Source organism: Rhopilema esculentum, chromosome 12, assembly GCF_057945365.1.
Source record: "Rhopilema esculentum isolate cy_ngs chromosome 12, ASM5794536v1, whole genome shotgun sequence".
Lineage (NCBI taxonomy): Eukaryota > Metazoa > Cnidaria > Scyphozoa > Rhizostomeae > Rhizostomatidae > Rhopilema > Rhopilema esculentum.
The window spans coordinates 6944013-6967279 of record NC_142826.1 but is presented as its reverse complement, the minus strand read 5'-3'; the positions used below and the strand labels follow the sequence as shown (position 1 = coordinate 6967279).

At 36.0% G+C, this 23267-nt stretch overlaps 1 protein-coding gene across 1 annotated transcript in view; it reads right to left on the bottom strand.

The window, feature by feature from the left end:
- Positions 1-22202, bottom strand: part of LOC135681200 (proteasome activator complex subunit 4) — a 50858-nt gene extending 28656 nt beyond the window's left edge. Inside the window, exons 1-25 of the mRNA XM_065195526.2 lie at positions 21487-22202; positions 18295-18435; positions 17192-17308; positions 15836-15880; positions 15434-15583; positions 14955-15021; positions 14319-14393; positions 13325-13534; positions 12325-12590; positions 11085-11271; positions 10501-10590; positions 10055-10119; positions 9629-9782; positions 8894-8992; positions 7628-7697; positions 5715-5893; positions 5002-5106; positions 4505-4659; positions 3707-3805; positions 3476-3537; positions 3215-3274; positions 2508-2563; positions 2023-2078; positions 1269-1311; positions 346-408 (exon numbers count right to left, since the gene is read on the bottom strand). Coding sequence (XP_065051598.2) covers positions 346-408; positions 1269-1311; positions 2023-2078; positions 2508-2563; positions 3215-3274; positions 3476-3537; positions 3707-3805; positions 4505-4659; positions 5002-5106; positions 5715-5893; positions 7628-7697; positions 8894-8992; positions 9629-9782; positions 10055-10119; positions 10501-10590; positions 11085-11271; positions 12325-12590; positions 13325-13534; positions 14319-14393; positions 14955-15021; positions 15434-15583; positions 15836-15880; positions 17192-17308; positions 18295-18435; positions 21487-21680 — 2808 coding nt within the window. The 5' untranslated portion in view covers positions 21681-22202. The remainder of the gene's footprint in view (positions 1-345; positions 409-1268; positions 1312-2022; positions 2079-2507; positions 2564-3214; positions 3275-3475; positions 3538-3706; positions 3806-4504; positions 4660-5001; positions 5107-5714; positions 5894-7627; positions 7698-8893; positions 8993-9628; positions 9783-10054; positions 10120-10500; positions 10591-11084; positions 11272-12324; positions 12591-13324; positions 13535-14318; positions 14394-14954; positions 15022-15433; positions 15584-15835; positions 15881-17191; positions 17309-18294; positions 18436-21486) is intronic.
- Positions 22203-23267: the final 1065 nt, after the last annotated feature.

Sequence of the window (23267 nt, the reverse complement as noted above, 5' to 3'; positions counted from 1 at the left end):
GCCAAGGTGGCAAGACTGGGGTTCAAAAGAAGGTGCAGTGAGCCTGAGTTTTGGGGCTTTTCCCCAGAAACGTTTGTGGCCACGCCCTTAGAGATGTTAGGCGAACCTTTTTTTGAAAAATTAAATTTGAAAAACCAATGTCATTAGATTTGCACTTCTTAAATGCAAAATTGTGTTGCTCTTAGACACCGACTTTCTTTTCATCAGGAAGTCAGCTGCTTTGCTAACCCCCAACCCCCCCCCCCCCCCCCCCTCCAAAAAGTTTGCCCCCCCCTTCTTACCTTAGTGGGAGAACACCCTTATTCGCTTGATGAACTGAAAAGCGGAAAAATGCATGGGACTTACATCGTGCTGCAGTTGAACGCGCTCGATCAACAGTGAGCGAACGTGTTTCTTTTTTCCGTGTAACTGAAAGAAAACAAATGGATAATTATTATAGATCTATTTGCGTTGACAACGATAGACTTGATCAATGTCATATGATGCTTAAGGATAATGACATTATAACGTAAACGAAACAAACTTTATAATCCTATAGTACAATGGCTACTCCAGACAAAGTCAAAAAACTTCCTATTACATTAACCTGATTTCGTAGGCATACGAATAAGACAATGTCGACGTTATCGACTCTGCATGATTTAAACCAAGTGTCTAAAGAGGCATATATCCCGTAAATATCCCCCATACAATGATCAAAGGTAAAGGTGCCTCCAGGTTACAGTTAGTAAGTAGGGCAAGTGTCTGTTGGAGCTTTTCGGAGCATGAAGATGTTTGGTGACGGGTATTTTTGTCACTGCCTTTAGCCTCCCCAGGTTGCAACCGGGTTCCCATTAGCTGCTTTGCGGAAAGGAGACTAGCTTAAAAATCATGGATCGAGCCTGGATACGATGCCCGGATTTCAGTTCTTAGCCTTTAGCATTTAAGTCACGTGTTCTCATCATAAACAGGGTTCAAATCATACTACGTGCGTAGAAAAACACCTCTATTGCGAAAGTTAACGGCTGATTTTACTTCATAATGAAAAATCCACAACAACAAGTCCGCAATGATCTAAGAGGTTGTTTATGTAAATTCCCTAACACCGTACCCAAGACAACTAATCGACCGTAAGTAACTATAGGTCTGATTGCTGTTTTGCAAAGCAAATGTTCTATTGACACGTGCTTACGGTTCTACATAAAATTCGACCTGATCCTAAGAAAGGAGTCTTCAATGGCCAAATAAAAAATACATGTTAAAGAAACAATGAAAAAGCTGTAGCTCACTTTGTTTTCCAAAGTCTTTTTAACTGCAGTCGTACTCGTCCACCTGGAAAATGAATCTAGCTGTAGAAAATTGAAGTTTTGAAATGTAGCAATACATAAAAAAACTGTCGATTTAAGATTGACTGTCCTAGATTTTTGGCAAAGCTATAGAAATGCCTCCAAGTAGCTTCAAAGAGCAAATCTGTCTAGCCTCGCCTATTTCCTGCCCTCATTAACTGAAAGAATACCCCCAACATGATTTGTGACATACTTCGGCTAGCTACCTGATTTAATGAAGTTGATCCCCTCGCCTATTGACATGCTTCAATGTGCATAATGTGATATTTTGTTGCCTAGTTGGGGCAAGATGCAAGAGTCAAGCAACTCGTAAGAGACTCTGAGGTCTAAAAACCTCGGGGTCAAGGGCTAGCCTTCAAACTTGCTTATTAAACAAACTCTCAGCCAAAGTGACGCATGTAATGTTGATGTCAAAGTAGAAAGTATGCATTTAACTTGAAAGACGTAATTGCAGCATCGTGTTTCGTATTTATCATGTTGATCTTGAAACTCCTTCGTCTGCCTCTTGTGCTAAATATGTTCAATACATTATTCCTGTCTCAGGTTCCATAGAAAAATTCAAGAACTATCCTTTTCTATAACGTGCATCTTCAGATTCAATAACAGGCCACTAAACAAAGTTTTTGTACGACCGTTAGCAAACTTTAGGTTACTTTTCAATGAAAGCACCTTTCAACCATATATCAAAACTCCTTACCTCATATCAAAATCATCCCTTGCCACTCCATGATACAAAATGAGATAGCTGTAAATCTGAAAACAAAGATACTTGTAACAAGAACTGTTCAAAGGGACTTCAAGGGGATCAAGTCTTTGCTCTGATTAAAATAAGGACACCAGGGCTGGAGGGGTGATTGTCCTCCCCTAGCTAGTGGTTTAAAACAGGCCTTGAATGGTAAGTCTCAGGAAGAAATTTTAGTATTCTTTAACTTCTATTCTAGGAATTTGAAGGCATAGGGTTGTGTATGCCCCCAACTCTAGTGATATTCATTCAAAGAAATAGGTTACAAGTTTGATGAGCTAATTTTTGTTTCTCTTGGCACATTCCTTAACAAAATCATACTGTATTTGATAGGAAAACACCACCCAAAACCTCTTGTTGTCTCTTGCCTACTTTGACAACATTACATTGTTTTTTACCCTCACAAAGAGAATGTCAATGACGGCTCCATTTCGACATACCTTGATAATGAAGTGAAACGCTTTTGTGTCGTCTTCTTGCTTCTCAAGCAGATATTCTGTTAACAGCAAGCATTGGAATATTTACTTACAAAAATCACTCTTACGCAATCGTTAATTTACAACAAAAAATCATGGAAACGAAACAAAATCACGTACGAACCCTGATACACGCCAAGCAAAGTAAACTATTGGAATTCATTAAAATTTCCAAGGTTTTAAGCATCAAATTTCCTCCAGCAAACTTCGAATCAATTTTAGTATTATTTCTTAACGTCCTCTGAAATAAGAGTTTTAAAGCCTCTGAAATGGTCTCCACCCTGGATAAAACAACGGAATATTTCTAGAAAAATATCTGGAACATATGAGAAACCTCTATTTAAAAGTTTTTGATAAAATTGTTGTTCTATGCTGCCGTTTAATAGCTTATAAACTATACATGTATTATATGTATTTCATTACCAACGTAAAAGAAACTGTTTATTATACTGCTGAAAAATTTTCTCCCTTTCCCTTCTTTCAGTTCCTCTTTGTTATAATTATATTTGATTGCCCCCTTTCTTAACTTCTTTTTTCTCTCCTACCCCTTTATTTTCTTTGTAGCTTCCACCTTCGAGACAGCACAACAAGTTTCAATGACTTTTAAAGCCATTGATGTTTGGTAGAACAATCATGGTTAGCTCCAAGGATTAAAAGGAAGATAAACTTACCAAGAAATTGGTGAACAACTAATGCAAGATCTTTTCTTGTGACTTCACAAAATACGGTTTCTAGAACAAAAATAACAAAACCATAGTTAAATGGAAACACGTTACATTTTCTAGAATCTATGCATTTTTCTACTGATTCACATCAATATAGAATAACGCAGCTATACCTATGAAAAATAAGAGACAGGGCTGGATGACGTAGAAAAGAGACCTATAAAACTAAATAGACGCAAAAATAGCAAAACCAAGCAATCTACTTACCGTTAGAAGCAACGGTAGTGACAGGAAATGATCGATCTCTTGGCACCATACTTTTTGGACCACTATTAATGACAAGATGACTTAAATTCATAACCATACATCATGTAACTAGACTATAATAATAATGAAAGAGATGAGAATATAACGGCCACAGACTGAGAAAAGTACTAAAACAGTTTGACTTTGCGATCCTAGACACACCCATGCTCGATTCGAAATTAAGAAACTCACATTGACTCTATTCTCGGTTCATCAGTCCAGGTTTTCAGCAAGCACGAAGCACCACATATGCACGAAACAATAATATGAAGGGTCTGATGAATTTGCTCCCTGATGAAAACAAAGGAATATCAGTTAGAGCTAAAAGCGCGAAATTTTTTGAACAAAATACGAAAAAATAATTTTTTGCGATACTTATGTTCAACAATTCATCGTGTAATGGATGAAGTATTCTAAAAATCTTGCCTCAATACACTACCCCTACAATTATCTGGTAATGGTTTATCATAATTCCATAAGGAAATGTTCATTTCCAACAGACAAATGACGAATATTGCTAATCAAGATAGCTACAATCTGGACTTACTCCAAGTCTTATCCTCAGATATCTCTGGCTACACACTTTCTAGTACCAAAAAAGGGAAAGAGAAAAAGAGACAGAAGGGAAAGTGGGTAGGGGAGCTCCCTTTCTCCTCTTCCTCTTTTCCTTTTCTTGGTGCCAGAAAGTGAACAATCACAGAGATCTTGGGATGCGAGCAATCCCAGCTATATATAGTCAAGTGTACAGGGAGTAGACATGCTTCAGAATATTGGCTCGGAAAGCAAAGATATCAATACTGAAATGGGGGGGGGGGGCATTTGGCGAGAGAGAGAAGTAGCAAAATCTCTACTTCGTTTTTGAGAAATTATAGGTGAAGAGAAGCTTCTGTTACAAACTGACCCGTAGCAAGCCGTCTTGTGGCAAATAAAAACAATACACATTCAAGCATCATGTTAATGTCTTTCCATTCATGCATCAAAGTTACAAACCTCGTGAATGTCTTTCCATTCATACATTGTTTTAGCTTATCCATTTCTGGGACTACAAATTTCTTTAATAGTCTGCTGGCAGCTTCAAGCTCCTCCGAGGAGGGCACATGCCAGTGCATGTCAAGGTCCTTCGTGTCAGTAACCTTCCCCCAATCCTAAAAGTAAGTGTTTATACTATATATTGATATAAGCTTTCGCAAAGTGCTCTTATAATTTACTCTCTTTTGGAATCAAGGGCGTGTTTTAAGGTACCTCAGCACTAATTGCTAGCAAATGTAATACCAACATACGGCAATAGAAACAGCTATGAAAACCAAGGTTCTACTTTAATCACAATAACGAGACAAATAAAATTTGAATTTTCACATGTCAACCTTCATTTTCCCAAAAACACTGGAGCAGTGTAATTCTTCATATTATAAATATGTGGCACTAAGGATTCTCCCAATCATCTGAACAACAACAAAAATCAAAAGATCTTAACCAGACCAACTCACTCGAACATACAAATGCTTGTCTACAGGCAGATCAAATGTATCTGGAATGCTTCTCCATTCGTCAGGATATATTTGTGTGAGAAATGTGAAAACACCTTTCAGAATCTGCAATGAAAATTAACAAAGATTTTATATATTTCTAACAGTAAGGTCTTCTAACAGTAATGAAAGCATCATTCTTTAAGAATGTCTTTCAAAAAAAACTAATGGTGGAGTAGCTGAACTTCAAGGATAAGATATTCGAAACGGTTGGCATTTTAAAGTGGGGAAAGATCTAGGCAGTGATGGGCTTTAAAAAGATTTCATTTAGTGGTTTCAATTTATCGTTATTAAGTTGACATAACGTTAAATAGAGGTAGGGGAAGACCTGCAACAAAGTGGTTTGACAACATTAAGACGATGACAACAAGAAATGTTTATCAGCTCAACAAAGACACTAAAAATAGAGCTGAATGAAGACGTCAGGTTCATAACATCACCAGGGGTCGAACGACCTGAAGGACAACTACAACAACAACGTTAAATAATTGGTATACATTGGTATATCGAACATAAAAATGGAAAAGTAGAACAGACCTTGTTCGATGATCATGCACAAAACACAGTATTAAAGAGGTCATCACAAGACAAACAAGACTTTTATCTAAAGCTAAGGTTCTATTGCTTCTAGAATGGTTTGGAACTCTACATTCAGCAAGCTTATCGAGGCATACCTTGGCAGATCTGGTGTATGCTTTTTTGCATTTCAGGTTGATCGTTGATGATATTATGCTTTCTAGCTCTGAAATGTATGGCAGCAGTTCTTTTCCAGTGCATCGAACGAGTTCTGACAGGATCTCTAGGTTCCAAACCAGCTCACCGTCAACAGTTTCCTCGTCTTTTATATCATCAGCTGCAATGGAAAGAACTTCTTGCAAAAACGTGTTCCTTAATATAACATACTTCTTTTAAGCACATTAAATATCAGAAAACTTACAACTGCTGTAATTAAAAGAGCTTACGGCCCAGAAAACTGTACATCCTTCCTTTGAAATGAAGCCTAAGTTTGAAAGCTTCCTCAGAAAAAAATAAAAACAAGGAAGGGGGGGGGGGAGTTACTGAAATCATTTTCCTTTTTCTAGGCAGCCTTCTTTTTGCAGTCGGTCAGGCGACCATCACAATCCTGGACTCCAAAAAATTTTATTTCTAGCCTCATACTAGCTCATACTGTACTAAATAGCGTTATAACACTTGGCCATACTAAACAACCTCTATAAACGCGTTAAAAAGATAGATGCGATGGTTTCAATAGATTACAACCCTATTCCAAGTGCATTTATCAACCGAAAATCTCACAATAATATACAAGCACCCATTCAAAACAAAATTTGAATTCACTTGGTATATTATTACGATTTTGACAATTGCCGCATTTGGAAACCCACCCGGTATATCACCAAAATGGGATACCTTGCAAGTAAACCTATGATCTCAAATTCTACACTTAAATGTTCCACTTATGAAAATCTTTAAATCGTTAACATATAGAAGTATTTCTTAATAAGGATATCAAACTGCTAGTTCTCAAAATGGTATGGGATAGAAAGCCAAAATGTTGAGCCACATAGAGGCATTTTGTTCGACCTCCTCGGATATAAAACATCGGATAGTGACCAAAAATTGACCAAAAATATATATCCTGGCGCGCATTGGAAATGATGAATTTTCCGCTTGAGACTTCAGTACAAGTGCTAGAGACTCCTTCAGTGAAATACGCCCCGCACGCGACTCTTTGCGTGACGAGATTCTGAGCCTAAGCCACATCCATACAGATGTGTCTAAAAAATTTTTGTTTTTATCTCAATAAAAACGAATCAAACACTTTGTGTCTACAATGAAACGGTGTACTTTCTAATTACTGTTTGCCACCTTGTAAGATGTTTAGAAATGCTTGCATTTTCAGTCAAAAATTTGTTGTTGTCATATAAACCATTGACTATGTATAAACGGAGAGAAAAAAACACAAATAAATTACATTGTTTTCATTTGAAAACGTATTCGTGCAGTGGCATCCTGCGCGCTGCCCTTACTTTTTCAATCGCGTCATGTGGCTTATTGTTCAACAATTCAAGTCAGTGACGTGATCGAAACAGTAAGGACTGCACGCAGACCATGTAGACGGGGCCTTGGAGCAAAGCAATCGAAACTGACAGGAAATTAACCCTTTCAAGATGCCAACATGCAGTATCTACAGTACTGAGCCAGTTGCAGAATCAATAGTACTGCCAAAGTTATTTGGAACACCTACCAATTGGAGTTGCTCTTTTATATTATTCAACTGATTTTCCAAATATTACTACTTCCGTCCCCTTGCCCCCAGAGCATCGCTGATAGCTTTGACAAACATCATAGAAATCAAACGAAAATTGTTTCCTAATCTCCAACGTTTTTTATGGAAAACCAACATTGTTACCAGTAGGAAAGAGGAATGGCTGAGCTTGCTGTTGAAACTGACTTCCAAAACTTTTGGCGGGCATTGTAGACTTGAAAGTGATTAAATCAAATTTGAAAGTAAGGATTCTATGCACTGGTCAGAGTATGAGGGCAATCGACAGGATAAGAAAGTTCAGTAAAAGAAATAGCTTACATGAAGTCATGTTCTTTATAATCCGTGCACAGTGTGGAAGAAATTTCTTCACTGTTGCAGCAGGATACGCCTGTCAATAGAAAGATTACATCTTTTTATCCATTATATCTTTGCAATCTAAAATAAATTGCTATAATATAAGAAATTTGCACCTTTTTCGATTATTAGTTCATTAGAGATTGGCTCAATCTATTTCTTCAAGTGCAAAGCTTTATGTACTGGTTGATAATGCTGTAAGTGACAATAATTTTTGTGACAGATCACTTGGAGTGTAAAGCAGACAAAATCCCTTGGAATCATCGTTGATGAAGGTTTGAACTGGGAACAGCACTTCAAAGTTGTTAAAAAGAAGGTTTGTGGAGGTCTTTCATCTCTTAAAAAACTGAAAAACCTCCTGCCACAAAAAACAACTAGATAATGTATATCGGGCCCTTAAAGAAAGTCACTTGTGCTATGCAAATGTTATTTAGGGAAGTATTCCTAGTTCTAAAATAAAGATCCTGCAAAATCTACAAGACCGAGCCCGAACTATTAGTTGGTTTGATGTAAAACAGCCAACTAAATTCGATCGATTAGCCATGACCTACAAGGTTGTGAACAGGACGTGCCCAGAGAGTCTTTGGGATAAATTTCCCCTGATATCCTTGCACTCAGATTATAAAACACGAAACTGAAGGACATCCACATTCCAAGATATAACCTTGAATATGTAAAAAAAGGCTCCCACTACTCAGCTCTTACTGCGTGGGACAGCATCCCAATTTCAATCAAGGAACTGCCAACCCTCCCGCAGTAGAGATTGAAATCAAATCACAAATCAAGAGCTGAAGTCAAATCAAAACACAACTCCCTGTAAGAGCAGCAAATAGGCCCTAACAATTTATTGTATTTAGGTTGTATATTTAATTCAATTAGATAGTTATTTTGATATGCTGGAGGGATTTTTTGTGTTTAATTTATATAAATATGAAATTAATATGAAAATAAAGTGAGGTTCTTACTGCACAGGATCTCAACTAGCGAAACTGTTCAACTACCTGTCTTTCGTTGAAGCACTGCTAGTAATTCTAACCAATAAATTTATGTAGCCACAATTTTAAGCAAGGTCCGAGAAGCGCACACTGGAGTGGCTGCTGGCATTAACGTAAATATCGGGGACAAAATAATTGCATTTAAAGACAACTAAAAATTTTTAAGAAACTTTTCTTTAATTCAATGTTATAATTGGAATTTTGATTATTAGACCCTCAATATAAAATGGCTTACTTTGACAGCAGCTCGAACCATATCAGAAACCATCTTTCCAGCAATCGCAACCTCGAGGACTCTTGATTCACAATAATTAAACAATCTTTGTAGCGCAGTCTGCAAACAGGGTAAAGATACTTTAGCACATGAGGTACATATTGGTGTTACTTAGCTAGATATTGAAAAAGCATTGAGTTGATTTTTTGATGTTCTGATAACCTAGCATAAATCATGACGTAAAAACACTATACCTATAAAAAGCGGTTTAAATTGCTATTAAATATCATAATTGAAGAGAATATGGCTATAATAGAAGGATGACCAGGAACATAGGCAAATCAGATGCTAATCGATTAGGGGGTGCTTAGTATGGAGCTTGCCGGAATATCATTGCTTAATTGTGATAGAAGTGCCGAATTGACCCTGAAATGCGATATGTTGCCTGATTCGGGGTTTCGCACTTCTCACAGCCCCTATGTCTTCTAGGCCTACGATCAGGAAAGATAAACTATCGAAAGATGAACACGATAAAATAGCTTTCGAAAAATAAACATCATTATGCTTGTACCATTTTGTAGGCTGGAGAGAAGCCTTCAGAACGAGAATGTTTTTTACGCCGATTAAAGACTGATCCGTACGCGTTAAGTAGACATTCTTATCAGTTATCAATACCGATAGATAATTATGATCAAAAGAGAAAGATGCATGTGAGCATGATACAGCGAAAAGAGATTGATACAGAGAGGTCAGTACCGCAAAAATCTTTGGAGATGACTGTATAAGGACAGTATGCAATGTCGAGGCTAGGCCCATGCCAATGATGCCCTCCTGGGTGTCCATGCCTTCAGCAACGCTATCATGTTGGCTGGCTTCTTCCATTGAGCTATTGTCAATCATATTAAAGCACCTATAATAAGGAAAAGGAACCTTAATGGAGGTCATTCAACTGGTACATGGCAATTAGTACAATTTTAGCGAGCCTTAAAACAGCATTTCACTTCACAAAAGGTAAAAAAGTAATATACAACTGTGTCATCTGAAACTAAATTCATTTATAATTTACCATACAGCCATGGAATTAAAAGACAATACTGTGCTTGAATTTATGAGTAAGAAGAACCAATTAAAACAACTGAAGTAGTTTCGTGGCAAATGCGCCCTGAGTTTGAAGCACTTTACCTGTCAAGAAGTTCCACCACAAAATCTTCGAAATTTGCAGATACGGCACAGAGTTCTTTTTCGTGCTGGTTGAGAAATACAAGCAAATCGATGTGACATACTGGCGAATAATTTCTGGCATTGAAACTGCAGTTACTTCAGATATTTAAAGATAATAAAGGCAACATAGTACAATTAATTTGCAAAAAAGCTGTTTCCATATATTTCAATAAAAATGCCTATTTTCTTTTAACATGCAAGATGCTACTTCAGACCTGTATACATGTACACCAGTTCTAATAATACCCGTAGAAGTGGCAATGAAATTCGGAGTACAACTCTCACAGTAACATTTAATAGACCTTTCTCTTTAATTTATTGTATTATAAAACAAAGACAACTGTTTATAACTGAACAAATTGATGAAGGCAAATAAAATAGAGGAAAACTTAAAACGTCATACTTACTTCTGTCATTTCGATGCCTTGCACCAGGGCTGGTGAGCAGTCCACCAGCGGAATGAGGCTGACAATGGATGTGATTAATGTGAAAGTGGACTGAAAAAGAGGCATCAAAATGAATGCGGAGCAACGCATAAACGGCAGCAACAAATCTCAGGATTGTCAGTAAACAAATAACTAGGTTTCAAATCGAAATCAACACATAATTGTGTATTTATAGCGAAAAAGCCTACAATCATGAATATGTTAATAACAACAGTCAGTGTCAAGTGTTAAAATTACTATGATTTCTGGAAATATGTCTTTAAAAATAGCATTTAAATTACACGAAGCCTTGAAAGCATAAAGGTTAAATCAATTTGTAAGGGGTGAGCCCCGGCCACGACTTGTCCCCACATAATTTGACCTTTTTTCTAGCATAAGACGGCGCAAATGACCAAAAGATATCGAAACAGTCTCTTCATAACATTTTATTTTCGTCTGGGTATCACTAATTTCGGTGGAGTTCTGAAAAGGTATACATGAAATATTAACGATACGGAGTGATAGCATAGAGAACGTGGTTTAGATGAGAAGAGAGCGAGGATTACCATTGATTTGCGGAAATCATTCGTATCTATTCCGGGAAGTGCCATTCTTAGCAGCGTCAAAACATGCAATTGGCCTGCTGGGAATGATTCTCCACCCGCAACTAACGATCTGGACACTGACGTGATACACGACAACGTTGCAACAACTTGGTGAGGTTCAATAACAGCACCAAGGGCCTCAAAAGTCCTGCAAAATATAAGTAGAAAGACGAGTACACACATTGTCAGTTATTCAATAATTTAATGATCACTGTTAGCCTGTATGTTGCAGAGTGCTCGGTGACATATAAACAGCAGCTAAGCGCTGATAAAGATCGCTATCAGAAATTGCCAGGTGAACACATCAAGCATAAACTTTGAGTAAAATCATAGAAAAGCCATGTCTACACATCAAATCATGGATTAATGACTCTGGTTTAAGCTTTTGTTGAAATACTAGCAATGAAAGCCATAGAACATATATTCTGCCATTGTTTATAACATACCAATGTTTAGAATTCCATATAAATGGCTAAATTAATCTTATAACATAGCAATGACAAGGATACCATAATAAAATAGTTCACAAACTAAGACATCCCAAAGATATTACTCCAGAAAGCTCCAGAAAGACAGAGCAATACTGTAGCACTTAAGAACATGCAAGATATTTTGGATCTAAAGAACATATATATGTCTATTTATTCATATCAAATCATCATTTAATGTAATTACGGAGACTGTAATATATCGTGTTTACTTTGATCTATAAAGATTCTGCGTCCTTGATTGACATAGCTGGCAGGTTAAAAGCAGCAAGTTGAAAGAAGTTGCGGTACAAAAGTACATTTTCTAGTACAATCTAGCATAAACAAACAATGTAGAGAAGTCCCTGTTAATGATGATCTGATATCATTCGGTAGTTTTTTGGAGAAAATCATGACTACGATGGGAAGTCTCTAAAGTTGGCAGAACTATTTTTTACCTGAAGCTTTCAACCGTCTTTCATTTCAGCATAGCAGAGAATTAAAGTAACATTCTACGACTTATGAAAACAAAACAAAGATATCAAACATTACATATTACAGCTTTAACTGTAAAATGCGCGCATTTCTATAAACGACTGGGTTGTTTTGCATTCATTTCCATTCCACCATGAATAGAAATATTACAACAGTACAAATGACAACAACCAACAAGCGAACTTGTACAAGAGGTACTTGAAAATTAAAGACAGGGAAACCCGAGGAATGGAACCTACCTGTCAACTAAGGGTGGCAGAATCAAACCAGGCCTAATTTGCGATAAATTCTGCAAAGTTGCAGCTGCATCAAAACTTCCTGTCTTGCTATAAACAGCAAGCATTGCTATGGGTTTTAGAATCATAACAAATCTGTCGACTTCAGAGTCTTTGAGTTTGGCACTTTCCGGAGTTTTATTCATCCAGTTAGACTTTCGGTATCTTTCTCTGTGTAGCCTTTTGATGAAGTTCTCCGTGAGCTGGCATAAGAATCTTAAAAGACGTGTCTAGGACAAAAAAGGAATTGGATGTTTGGTATTAAAAGGATGTTTGGTATTGAAAATGGACAGGAATTTGTAAAAATATACTTCCAAAATGTGAGAGATAATGTGAGGGCGTGAAAAGAACAGGGAAACTATTTGAAATGGCTGTGGCTGCGAAAGCGATCAACCGCAAACGACAAAACTTGTATCTTAAAAGTGAAATTCCCCCCTCTGACATTCCAATTATGACTTCCTATCTAAATAGCATCCCATACTGTAAAACATCTCTGAGGAAGGGATTTCAGATATGAACAGCTATGAAGCCAGTAACCCGGCTCCAGTCTCCATTACCCGCTCTGAATAGAAAGAAACCTTTTTAACTTTGAACGTAAATTTTAGGAATTTTCAGGAAATTTTCGGAACATCGGCTAACCTCTTTACTCTAATTGCAACTTTACTCTTTTTAACTATCTATGACGCATCAGATCTCAACCAGAGCAAACAGGTGGAAATGCCTAATATTCTTTTGTTTGCTATCTTACCTTATTTGATGAAAGAATAATCAAAATATCAGCATCTAATTTATGTTCATTAGACAAACTAAAAGTAACTCAAGCCTATTTCATGAAATTACCGAATTATAATTGAATAACTGAAACTGAAAAGATGCTGCAAAACAGTTGATGGTAGAATTTTACAGAATTGATAATTGAATTTTACAACAAAATGCATAATAAAATGGCAAAATAAGGCTTTACCGAATGCTTTCCATAATTTGATGGGTGGTAGAAGGATTCCAAGGCCTTGAAGAGAGTGCTGAGGTGATCAAACCCCTTGTTCTCTTCGCTTATCATGTAAACAATCCAACGTGCGGACGTGCCAACTGGCAGAAGCTCAAAATTGCCATTGTAGGCCGGCCTCGATTTTCCGACAGGCAGATGCAGTCCACTCAGAAACCGGTTGAATATCTAGTTAAAATATAAAAAGATAAAAGTAGCGCATGGTTCACAACAGGAGTGTGTGAGTGAATGTTTCAACAGGAAAAGCGTTTAAGGCAATCAATAATATTACTACAAGACTTCTTTATAGTAAACTTTGGAGAGGCACAAAACAGCTGTAGGAACTCTAACATCTTTCAATAGCCTTGTAGACAAAACGTCATTATCTTAAAACTATGAAAAATAAAGCTATGTTTTAGCTTGCTTTCGTTATTAAGTATAACTTTATAAATGTTTCACATTCAGGACCCTGATGTAAAAATAAAGATAAGCCTCCAAAAGAATTATAGAGGCTGATAGATACGATTTTGTTGGTATTATAGTATCTAAAAAGGTTGTAAAATTGACAAAGACGACAAATTGCATAATATTCCTACTAGCGGTCTCACTCGTATTGACAAAGCATATTGACAAAAACGATCTGTTGTTTCTAGACTTGAGGGTGACAGGGTATACCGGTATAGTTGCAAAGGAAAATAGCCTTTTTGCATTAGTGCAGCATTTCTACAGTATCAAAGAACTTTCCATGTTATATACCAACAAAGACTTTCTATGCTGGTTTTTCAAGAATCCCAGTTTTAATAAGCAAAGATGAGTAAATTTTAAGCAACGCCTTTAGTTCCGAGGAGCCTTCCAAGACAAAACTCAACAAGCACCAGCCAAGTGGCGGGAAATTTAGCAGCATTAGCTCGGACGAAAATTTTCAATACAAGTTTCTTTGGTAAGTGAAAAGTAAAGAGAACTCCCACAATACCTTTGGAAGGTACTCCGTCCAGTCGATGTAACCAACATTCTCCTCCGCAAGCCTTGCAAACAGTTTCATCAAATCCTTTACAATATAAACAGATTTAAATAGAGAAATATTTCAGTATCAATGGAAATTTAACTTAACAGTTATTCCTATGCATAGAAGGCAAAGCCAGCTATTGCATCACTTTAACAGTATGCTGTGGTTTAAACAGTGAGTTTAGGTTTTAAACAGTATGCTGTATGCAAGCGCTGAATGCACTCCGCATGTTAATGATTTAATGTACTTTCTACTTTTGATAATAACAAAACTTTTATATAGAATGCGAAAATGCAGATTCAAGCAAGGAATACAGAGTAAGAAGCTTCTATCAGTCTTTCTTCTTTCCAAAATATTTCTGAAAAAATAACGAAAACGAGTCGGGACTCGATTCCAGCAATTATTTTCTTTTGTTCTTCCACATATAGTTGAATATCTGACTACCATAGTTTTTGGGCCCTGTTAAATTTATAAATGAATGCAAGTTTACCGATTAAAATCACAACTTTTTAACCAGTGGCAGAGAACTAGAGACGGACAATTCGTGAACCTACAGGAAACAAGTTGTTATATGCCGCCATACCCACAAAGAGCTTTTCTTACCTCCTGAGTCTCTGGAACATGGTGCGTACAGTTGAGCCAAAAGTCCATCAATTCTGTGAACCAAAGCCTGATTGAAAAATGAAGTCAATTAAACAAAACGATTTCAAGTGAAAACAGTGATAAACGTAGAGCCGAATTAAGATTAAAAGCGATTGTTCTTTCTGGCACCCTGGGTCTGGATAACAAAAACAATCAATCCCCAGTCTTTATCGTTGTGCTTACGTCAATATTGCCAAAATAATTTGGGAGAATTCATCAAAAGATTAGAAGATGTTTACTTGGTTCTTCAAGATGGTTGAATTTTAACAAGTAGGAGTTCACAAACATTGTCGTATCAAACAGAAGAGTCTGGGTCAATGAATGATAAGCCTAGCTCGAAGGGTAGATGACAAATAAAAACTTAACAAGATGGCGAGATGAAATACAAATCTTAAACCCTTACATCCCTCACATATTCTGATTCTGGAAGTTAGCATTACCTGAAACCACGGTCATTTTCTTCTGCTGTAAAGCAGGTTGGAAGAAAATTGGATAAATAATTAACACCTTGGACCATGATTGTATCAAACGGGCAAAGCAGAGGCCGCCATTCCTCAAGCATCTCGGATGTCGAATCAGCAGAAAAATATCTACAAAACAAAATGATGGTTTTCCACTGGTAGATAAATATCCTCACACAACATTTCTTCAAGTAGAAGGTATAAAAAACCAACTTGATTAACCAATTGCAATTTAACTACCATAGAATGTACCCCCAGGCAGAGAAAAAATTAAATATTAGTAAGACATAATAGAACAGTATCAAAATGAAAAAAATGTATAAATCTCATGTTACAATATAACCATATAAAGAAATAAAAAGTGGTGCAATATGCACTTACATTCTTGCCATTCGTAGCAACTGCTGTAGAGATTCTGCATATTTGCTAAAAACAATCACAAAAAGGTTAGCATCAAGTAAGTATGATAACTGATTTTAACATGAATTAGATTATTATTGAGGTAGAGATACTTCCCTTTTCAATCAAGAGAGATTCAAAGAGTATCAAAAAACTGTATTTAACAGACCGATATTGCAAAACCTGTGAAGACCATTAATAGAGATTCACACAATAACTTTTATTATTGTCTGTTGTCTCATATTTTGTTTAATCAGCCAGTGGCACACAAATAAGACAACAAATATCAATGAAGTGTCAATTTGAATATTCCATTTTCATTATTCAAAATTTTCAATCAACAGTTGAAGCAACTTTTAATTCTGCAAAGTTTTGGAAAATTCTGTCAATCAATTCAACATCAGGTGTTAAACCTTTATCATGATAAAAAATTTCTAATGTTATCATTAGCAAAAACAGTTTTTCACTTTGACATAAAACTTAAATGAAAATTTCCAGTACATTCAAAAGGATTCAGGTCTCTACAACAGGATTCAACTTGAAAACATACACTCATTTTTTAATAAGAAACTGGCTATAAGAAAAGAGTACTGGACAGTCAGAAAAAAAAAGAAACTTCAGTACTCAAAGCGAAAAAATTAAAAACCATTAAATCGTGATAAAACAGAGAACAACAAAATTTTGTAAAATCCAAAAACATGATTGCCCTGTTGGCCTAGAACTTAAGAGACAAGGGATAAAAAAACACTTCTCACATCTAAATACAGCATCAGAATGGAAGCAAATCTCTTGACGTGAGAAAAAAGGTCACAAACATTTAATAATATCATGCATGATATCATAATTAAGAAACTCTTAAGAAACAATGAGTATTGAAATTTCCAGAACATTAAGAAACTGGAGTACTCAACATCGACTTTTGTTTCTTAGAATTGTTACATAGATGAATACTTATCAAGCTTACTTAAAAGCAACACCTTCTTGCGATTTAAACTCTTTGGAATCATTTTGTGACCCTTGTTACGGTAATGGTACATGTTGATATCTAGCTGCTTGCAGTTTAAAATTGAAGGGAAATTACATTCTAATTTTTGGGTGGCATTTTGCAGAACAGGGAATTGTAGCAGTGCTGCTATAACATCATAAAGTTTTAAGATTTTTATAAAAACTGTGGGGATTGTTCATAAAGTTCTTCATAAAAATGTTCCCATTTTCTAATAAATTTTGTAAAAACAATCATACATGTTGCCTAAAACAGCAGCTTGATAAATACATGACAACCTGTAAAAAGCAGTTTAAAAACTTGGGAGGAAATTCGCAAATATGAAAGATACTTACTGTGGAAAGCGAGTGAGACCAAGCTGATGGGCTTTTGAGTATTTGGCAGAATGTATCAGCTTGTATAGTGGCTGCCATGGTAACACCAAGTCTTCTCTTGAAATCAGCTCTTTCTTTCTAGAATAAAATATGATATTGTTTTGATTTAAAGAAGTTTTTCAAGGAAAATGTCATTATGCTTATTTTTCAGTGACACTGGAAATCAATGTATGTATTACACCATATATGTACCAGGCTTTTTGGTTTGACACAAAAGATCACTCACAATCATGTCAGCATCCACGCAAACTGTGAGAAACAATTTTTCATCAGTTAACACATTTCCAGTCATCTTTTGTGACCCAAGCAAGTGACATTGCTGATACAAAGCAGGGATATCAAAACACAGAAAACACAAGTACGCTGAATTAAACATATCTCAACAGAAAAATGTAATTGAAAATCAATTCCACTGCAAATGTTAAGATAAATTGTAATCACTTATTATTTGAACTAGATTAGCCACATGACAATTGTCTTGGCAGTTAAAGTGTTTTTAAAAAAGGTTTAGAACAACATTTTGTGACCATTGTGATGTTCATAAAGTTTATAAACAAAGCACATTTATAATTGGTATTTAACCTTTCTTGGAGTACATTAAAAATCATCATAACCATTAGTTTTCATTTGATATTACCTTGCACAAAAGTACCTCATGACAGGATCATACAGTTTTTGTAAATATTACATAAATAATTACGTAATTTGTAAATAATTTCAAGCATTGTTGATTATTATCATTATTATTAGACTGATCGCTCACACAAGAGAAATCACACACGCATGGGACCACTTTATACGCAAAGGCCTATTGTATAATAGAAAAATATGGTCAATTTGCTAAAAAATGTGTCAGCAGACAAAATCTTTGTGTGCTTATTCAACAAATATACAGAGCTAGTCTCTACCAACACGTTATTCTGTAGTAATCCACTACACTTTGCTCAAATAATCAGCCATCTGCTTATAATAAAAACTCATGAAAGAAAGAATTTTTGAATCTGTTTTAATAAATAGTGATTCTGTAACTGAAAGGAAATATTGACAACAAAAAGCATTCTTACTTGAGCAAATGCATGAGTCCATGGGCAAAACCTCTCACAAACTGAGGCTCCAAATCTGGAATTGCTAATAACTCATATAGCATATTAATGAAAAGCAAATGATCTTCTTTGGAAAACTTTCTGCCATAAAGTTTCAAGTACCTATGATAAATCAAAATATGTGTTTAAATAAAGTATTCCAAGAGCATTGAATAAAATTTTATTTGTGTGTACAAGAGCAAGGCTATACTGTTTCAAAATGAATGTGTCTCTGAAGATTCATTGCCACTTGAGTATCAGATTGCAAAAAGAAACAATTATAACCCAACAAAAAAGATTATCATTCATAATTACATATATCCTTTTCACTGAATCATTTTCAGTTTAAAGGATAATAAACTAACACCTTTGATGAAAGATGTCTGACAAGAAAAAAATTTGATTTTCCAAATCAAAGGGTAAAACCAGCACAAATTCAGATTGGATGGTTGCATGGAGAAGAAATGTCTGCCTCTTGAACATGACAATGGGTGGTGCTAAATTTCAAAACATTTGTTTTTCTTATTATTTGATTCAGCCCAACTTTTTGACTAACTGCAAATATGCAGCCATGCAAACATGTAAAGGAATTTTCATTGCAAACATGCAATGTGGTTTTGCAGACACATCACTGCCACCAATGGCACATTATCAGCTGCAACCTGGGAATGACGTATTTGAGTGGCAAGCAACAATGCCCATATATATGTTACTATCAGGGGCGCTGGAAGCTTCATGATGCAATGAGAGCAGGACTGACAGAAAGGGCACTGTGGGGTGTTTGCTGATGAAACAGATCTGGAATCATCATAAGCCAATGATGAAGCCTGGCTGTATGTGAAAGCCCTGACAAGGGAGAGAGGATCAGAAATTTTGCCTTGCTACGCCCCAAAGACTCTCGGAAATGAAGACAACACACATAAAGATACGGTTGAATCAGAACTACAGTCATTCTTGAAATTTCTTTCACCACAACATCCACCATCAAGGGAGGCTGGACCCAATCCCACCTTATGTAAAAAAAATATGTTCTTCCTTTACTTAAAGTTGGTACATTTAAATGACCAATGCTAAATATAAGTTGAATCAAATATAATTTGAATCAAATACAACTGATGTTGCATATGTATGTCTTGTAAATATCACAAGTATTGAAAAACGGAAATCAGGCCTTGCTCTAAGTGAAATGAAGGTGCTCCATAAAAAGAGCCCCTTAAAAACTCTAGGCGCTCTATTTCGCACCTCTAAGTAAATGTCCTTGAGAGCATCCTTCGAGAGCTTTAGGAGATCGAGAGCTTCAAATCAAAAGCTTTGGAAGAATGTTAAATATGAAATTCAACGGTGATACCACAAAGCACCATAATATGAAGTAACAAAATATGCATTAAACACTATGTTAATATAAATATAGAAATAAAATAAAACAAAGTCGCAAAATTGTTCAGATTTTTCTAGATATGTTAGTTGCCATCTTTCGATGAGCTTTTATCAGTGTCAGTATCACTACTGTTATGTTTAGCTTCACATATTGCTTCATCAAAACGCATCGCTTTAAATCGAACATTTAACTTTGTTCTTTTTTTCATGTTATCCATTCTATAAGAAACGCTAGAACATCTACTACTCGCAAAAGCAAATGAAAAATGAAAAGCAATGCGATAATTTGAATGGAAACGTGATCGCTGATTTGCAGAGGCGATTTTCAGTTATTAAAAAAACAGAAAATAATATAAACTTCAATAGAAGATCAACGCTTGCCCGAAAATCAAATAAATCTGCCGGAGAATACGCTTACGCTTGATGGCCTATATCCTTGATGGTTATTAGAGGGTTTTCAGATTAAAAATGATATCGAAAACCCAACGTCGAATTTGCTGAATTTTTTCTCAAGGGGTAATCTTACGCAAATCATAATATTGCGGTCTGATGGGAAGATTGTTTATGCTTGATCAAGTTGATTTAAGAAATTCCTAAAATTTATTTTGCTCCGCGTTGATATTGTTTTTACGCTTTGAGGGGCTCTATAAATCGCTCTCCAAGACTTTTTTTGGGTGCGCTCTAGGCGCACGCGCTCGATCGAGCGCCTTTCCGGGCAAGGCCTGGGAAATTCTAAGGTTTTTCTTTTATTTTTTTAAAGTCAGGGAGTACTCACTTCGTTTTGAAATGAGTTCCATATTTGATTCATTATGTTTGACAAAGATTTTGAGAGCAGAAGGAATCATACCGCTTCAGTATTGTTAAAAAGCCTGTTACATAAAGCCCGGTTACAATTATATAAATATCATTTTCTGGCTTAGTTGTGTGCAGTTTCGCAAGAGGTTTCAGAGGCCTTGTGGCAGAATCTAAAGAGGAGGCCCTTTGCAAGCGAAGCAAGCAGAAAAATTTTGGCAACCATGCCTTTTAGATTACCTAAAAATTCATTTCAGAATTTTTTTGCAGTCACCTTCTTGCCTATTCTTTCTATTGCTTTCACAAAATGGAAACCACAAGAGCATCCTAAACCTCAAGGCCCATGGCAAATTTTCCATTGTCACCACCTTTTGGTAACCCTTTTTGTGAGCTTGTTTTTTGGTGTTTCTAAAAGCAGATTGGAAAAAAAAATTTAGGTCATTGCCCCATATGGTTGCCCCTTTGCTCATTTTGCATAGCACTTAAGCAATCTTAGGGCACTGTTTGGTTATGCAGTTGGCAAAAAGAGCAACTCTGTGAGCTGCAAAGGGCAAGTAAACTGAATTTTGGGGAAAGGGGGGGATACGTGCCCACTGTGCCCCCTGGTTCCAAATTGCTTTGCAAAGTTTCTTGCATGTAGCTATCAAGAGATGCTTGAAACCTAGATTTTATTAGAATTCAAAATATTTATATGAATTAATATTGCTTGGAAATCAATTTCTTTAAAAGGGCACTTTGATGCCCCCACACCATTAGAACAACAGGGGCAGCTGCCCCTGCTGCCCCCATTGCTTTGGCACCCTTGGTTACTATAGTACAATATAGGTAAATTAATTTATATTTGGGTCATTGTAAAATCATTGTAGCTGCTAATAAATATATACAAGTTTTCCAGCCTGTCTACAAATGTTAATAACAAATTCAAGGAATCTAGAAAAGGTCTGCAGTTGATTCATTCTCTTTTAGTTAGGGAACAAACACTATATATGTGTATATATTTCTTACACTGTTAAACGATTGCACCAAACAAGAACCCCAGGAGTCAGCTCTTTAAACATAACTGCTCTTCCAAGATTGTATTTGATCTCAGAGAGAGCTTGTGTTGAATCTTCAGCCAATCTGTCATGATAGGGCAGCAATTCATTGTATGGGATCTCCTTTTGCGGCGTAAACGGCAATTCGCTCTTTGTAAGGGCCATTTCTTTGATCGATTTGTGGGTGATGACTAAAACCGCCTTCTGTTCTCAGACGTACACCCCCTCTTTTGGTATTCGATGATACAAAAGACTTTCTTTGAAGCCCCAATAACCGCTTTGTCGTATGTAGAAAAACGTTGAGGTGGAATGTTTGTATCAAAACTGATCATCGATGCATTTTCAGCTCATCTACCAATAACTTGCATTCTGTCTTTTGACGATCATGAATATAACAAATTTACAACAAACTCTAGCTTGTACGAGACTGGCTTTAATCTTTATATCAAAAAGACAAAGTCACAGAGGCAAGTAATCTGTTACAGATCAATACACAATATCCAAGTAAGTGAATAAACTAAACAAAAATTGCTTGAAACTTTCCTTAATTCTGAGCCTTTAGTAACATATCTCACTCTCAGAGTTTATCGCGACGCAACTGGTAAAGATTAAGCTGATGTAAGCTGACTAATCATTACAAGCAAGTTCCTTGGCAGCCATGATGAAACGAACGACTCGGTTTGATGGTATAAGCCTCGTTTTGGAACATTTTGAATAGATCTCCTGCTTATAAAGATTTCTGATTTTTTAGTTTTCATGTACACTCTTTTTTTATAAGAACAATTTTATAAGAACACGAGCCTCAAAACTGGTCAAAATTTAAGAACAAATTAAGAACAAGCTGAGGCTGAGCTTCTGCAAAATGTAATTTTGAACAACGTTTTTTTTCAAAATCGAGGATTTTTAGCAATGTCTGGGTGCTTTTTCGGTGAATATTCAAATTTGTCAGTAAATTAAGGCTGTCTCCCTCACTCTGTTGGCAAATGAGGCCTGAACACCTCCTTAGAGCGAAAAGGCTAGCAATAGCACTGCTTACACCCTCTTTATTTAAGAACAAATTAGGTACAATCCAGCCTCAGATTTTCGAAAAAATTAAGAACAGTCAGCCTGAACTAAAATTTACTGGTTCTTTTAAAAAAAAGTGTACGCTATGTTATGTCAGTAAAATCTGAAAAGCTTTTGCTTCGATTTCATGTTTCATGAAAATCTAGAAGGCTAGCTGAATCTGAAAGCTATGGTCTTCGATTGTAATTGGTAGGAAATGATAAATGTAAAGTAAATATTGTCTTTGAAAATTTTTTAAGTTGTTAAATGGCCAACAGACCTCCTTGAATGGGCATGACATATCGCTCACTTTCTGCTCATAATTCATCGCTTTATGCACTGAGGAGAGAAAAAACACTGTACAAAATCGTCGTACATAATAACCTAAGTTAAGTAACTACATTTAGGCCTTCTAACCAATGAGTGCAAATATTGTTTGCAAAAATGAGTGGATATCTTTTTTGCATTCTTGATTTCTCTAAGATATTCTATGAAGTGTGTCAGATGCAAAAATCCAGTTTCTTTTTAAATGCTTGCTTTTTTCAAACCTATTTTTAATTTCTGTACCAGGAAAAATAAGAAAGCTCAACTTAAATGCTAAGGCAAGCCCTAAATTTGTTGAGTTTCTATCAAAACGAGGCTGTAAATAGGTGCAGTACCACAGAATATTATGTGGAAATGCATTCGAAAAACAGCTAAACGCACCAT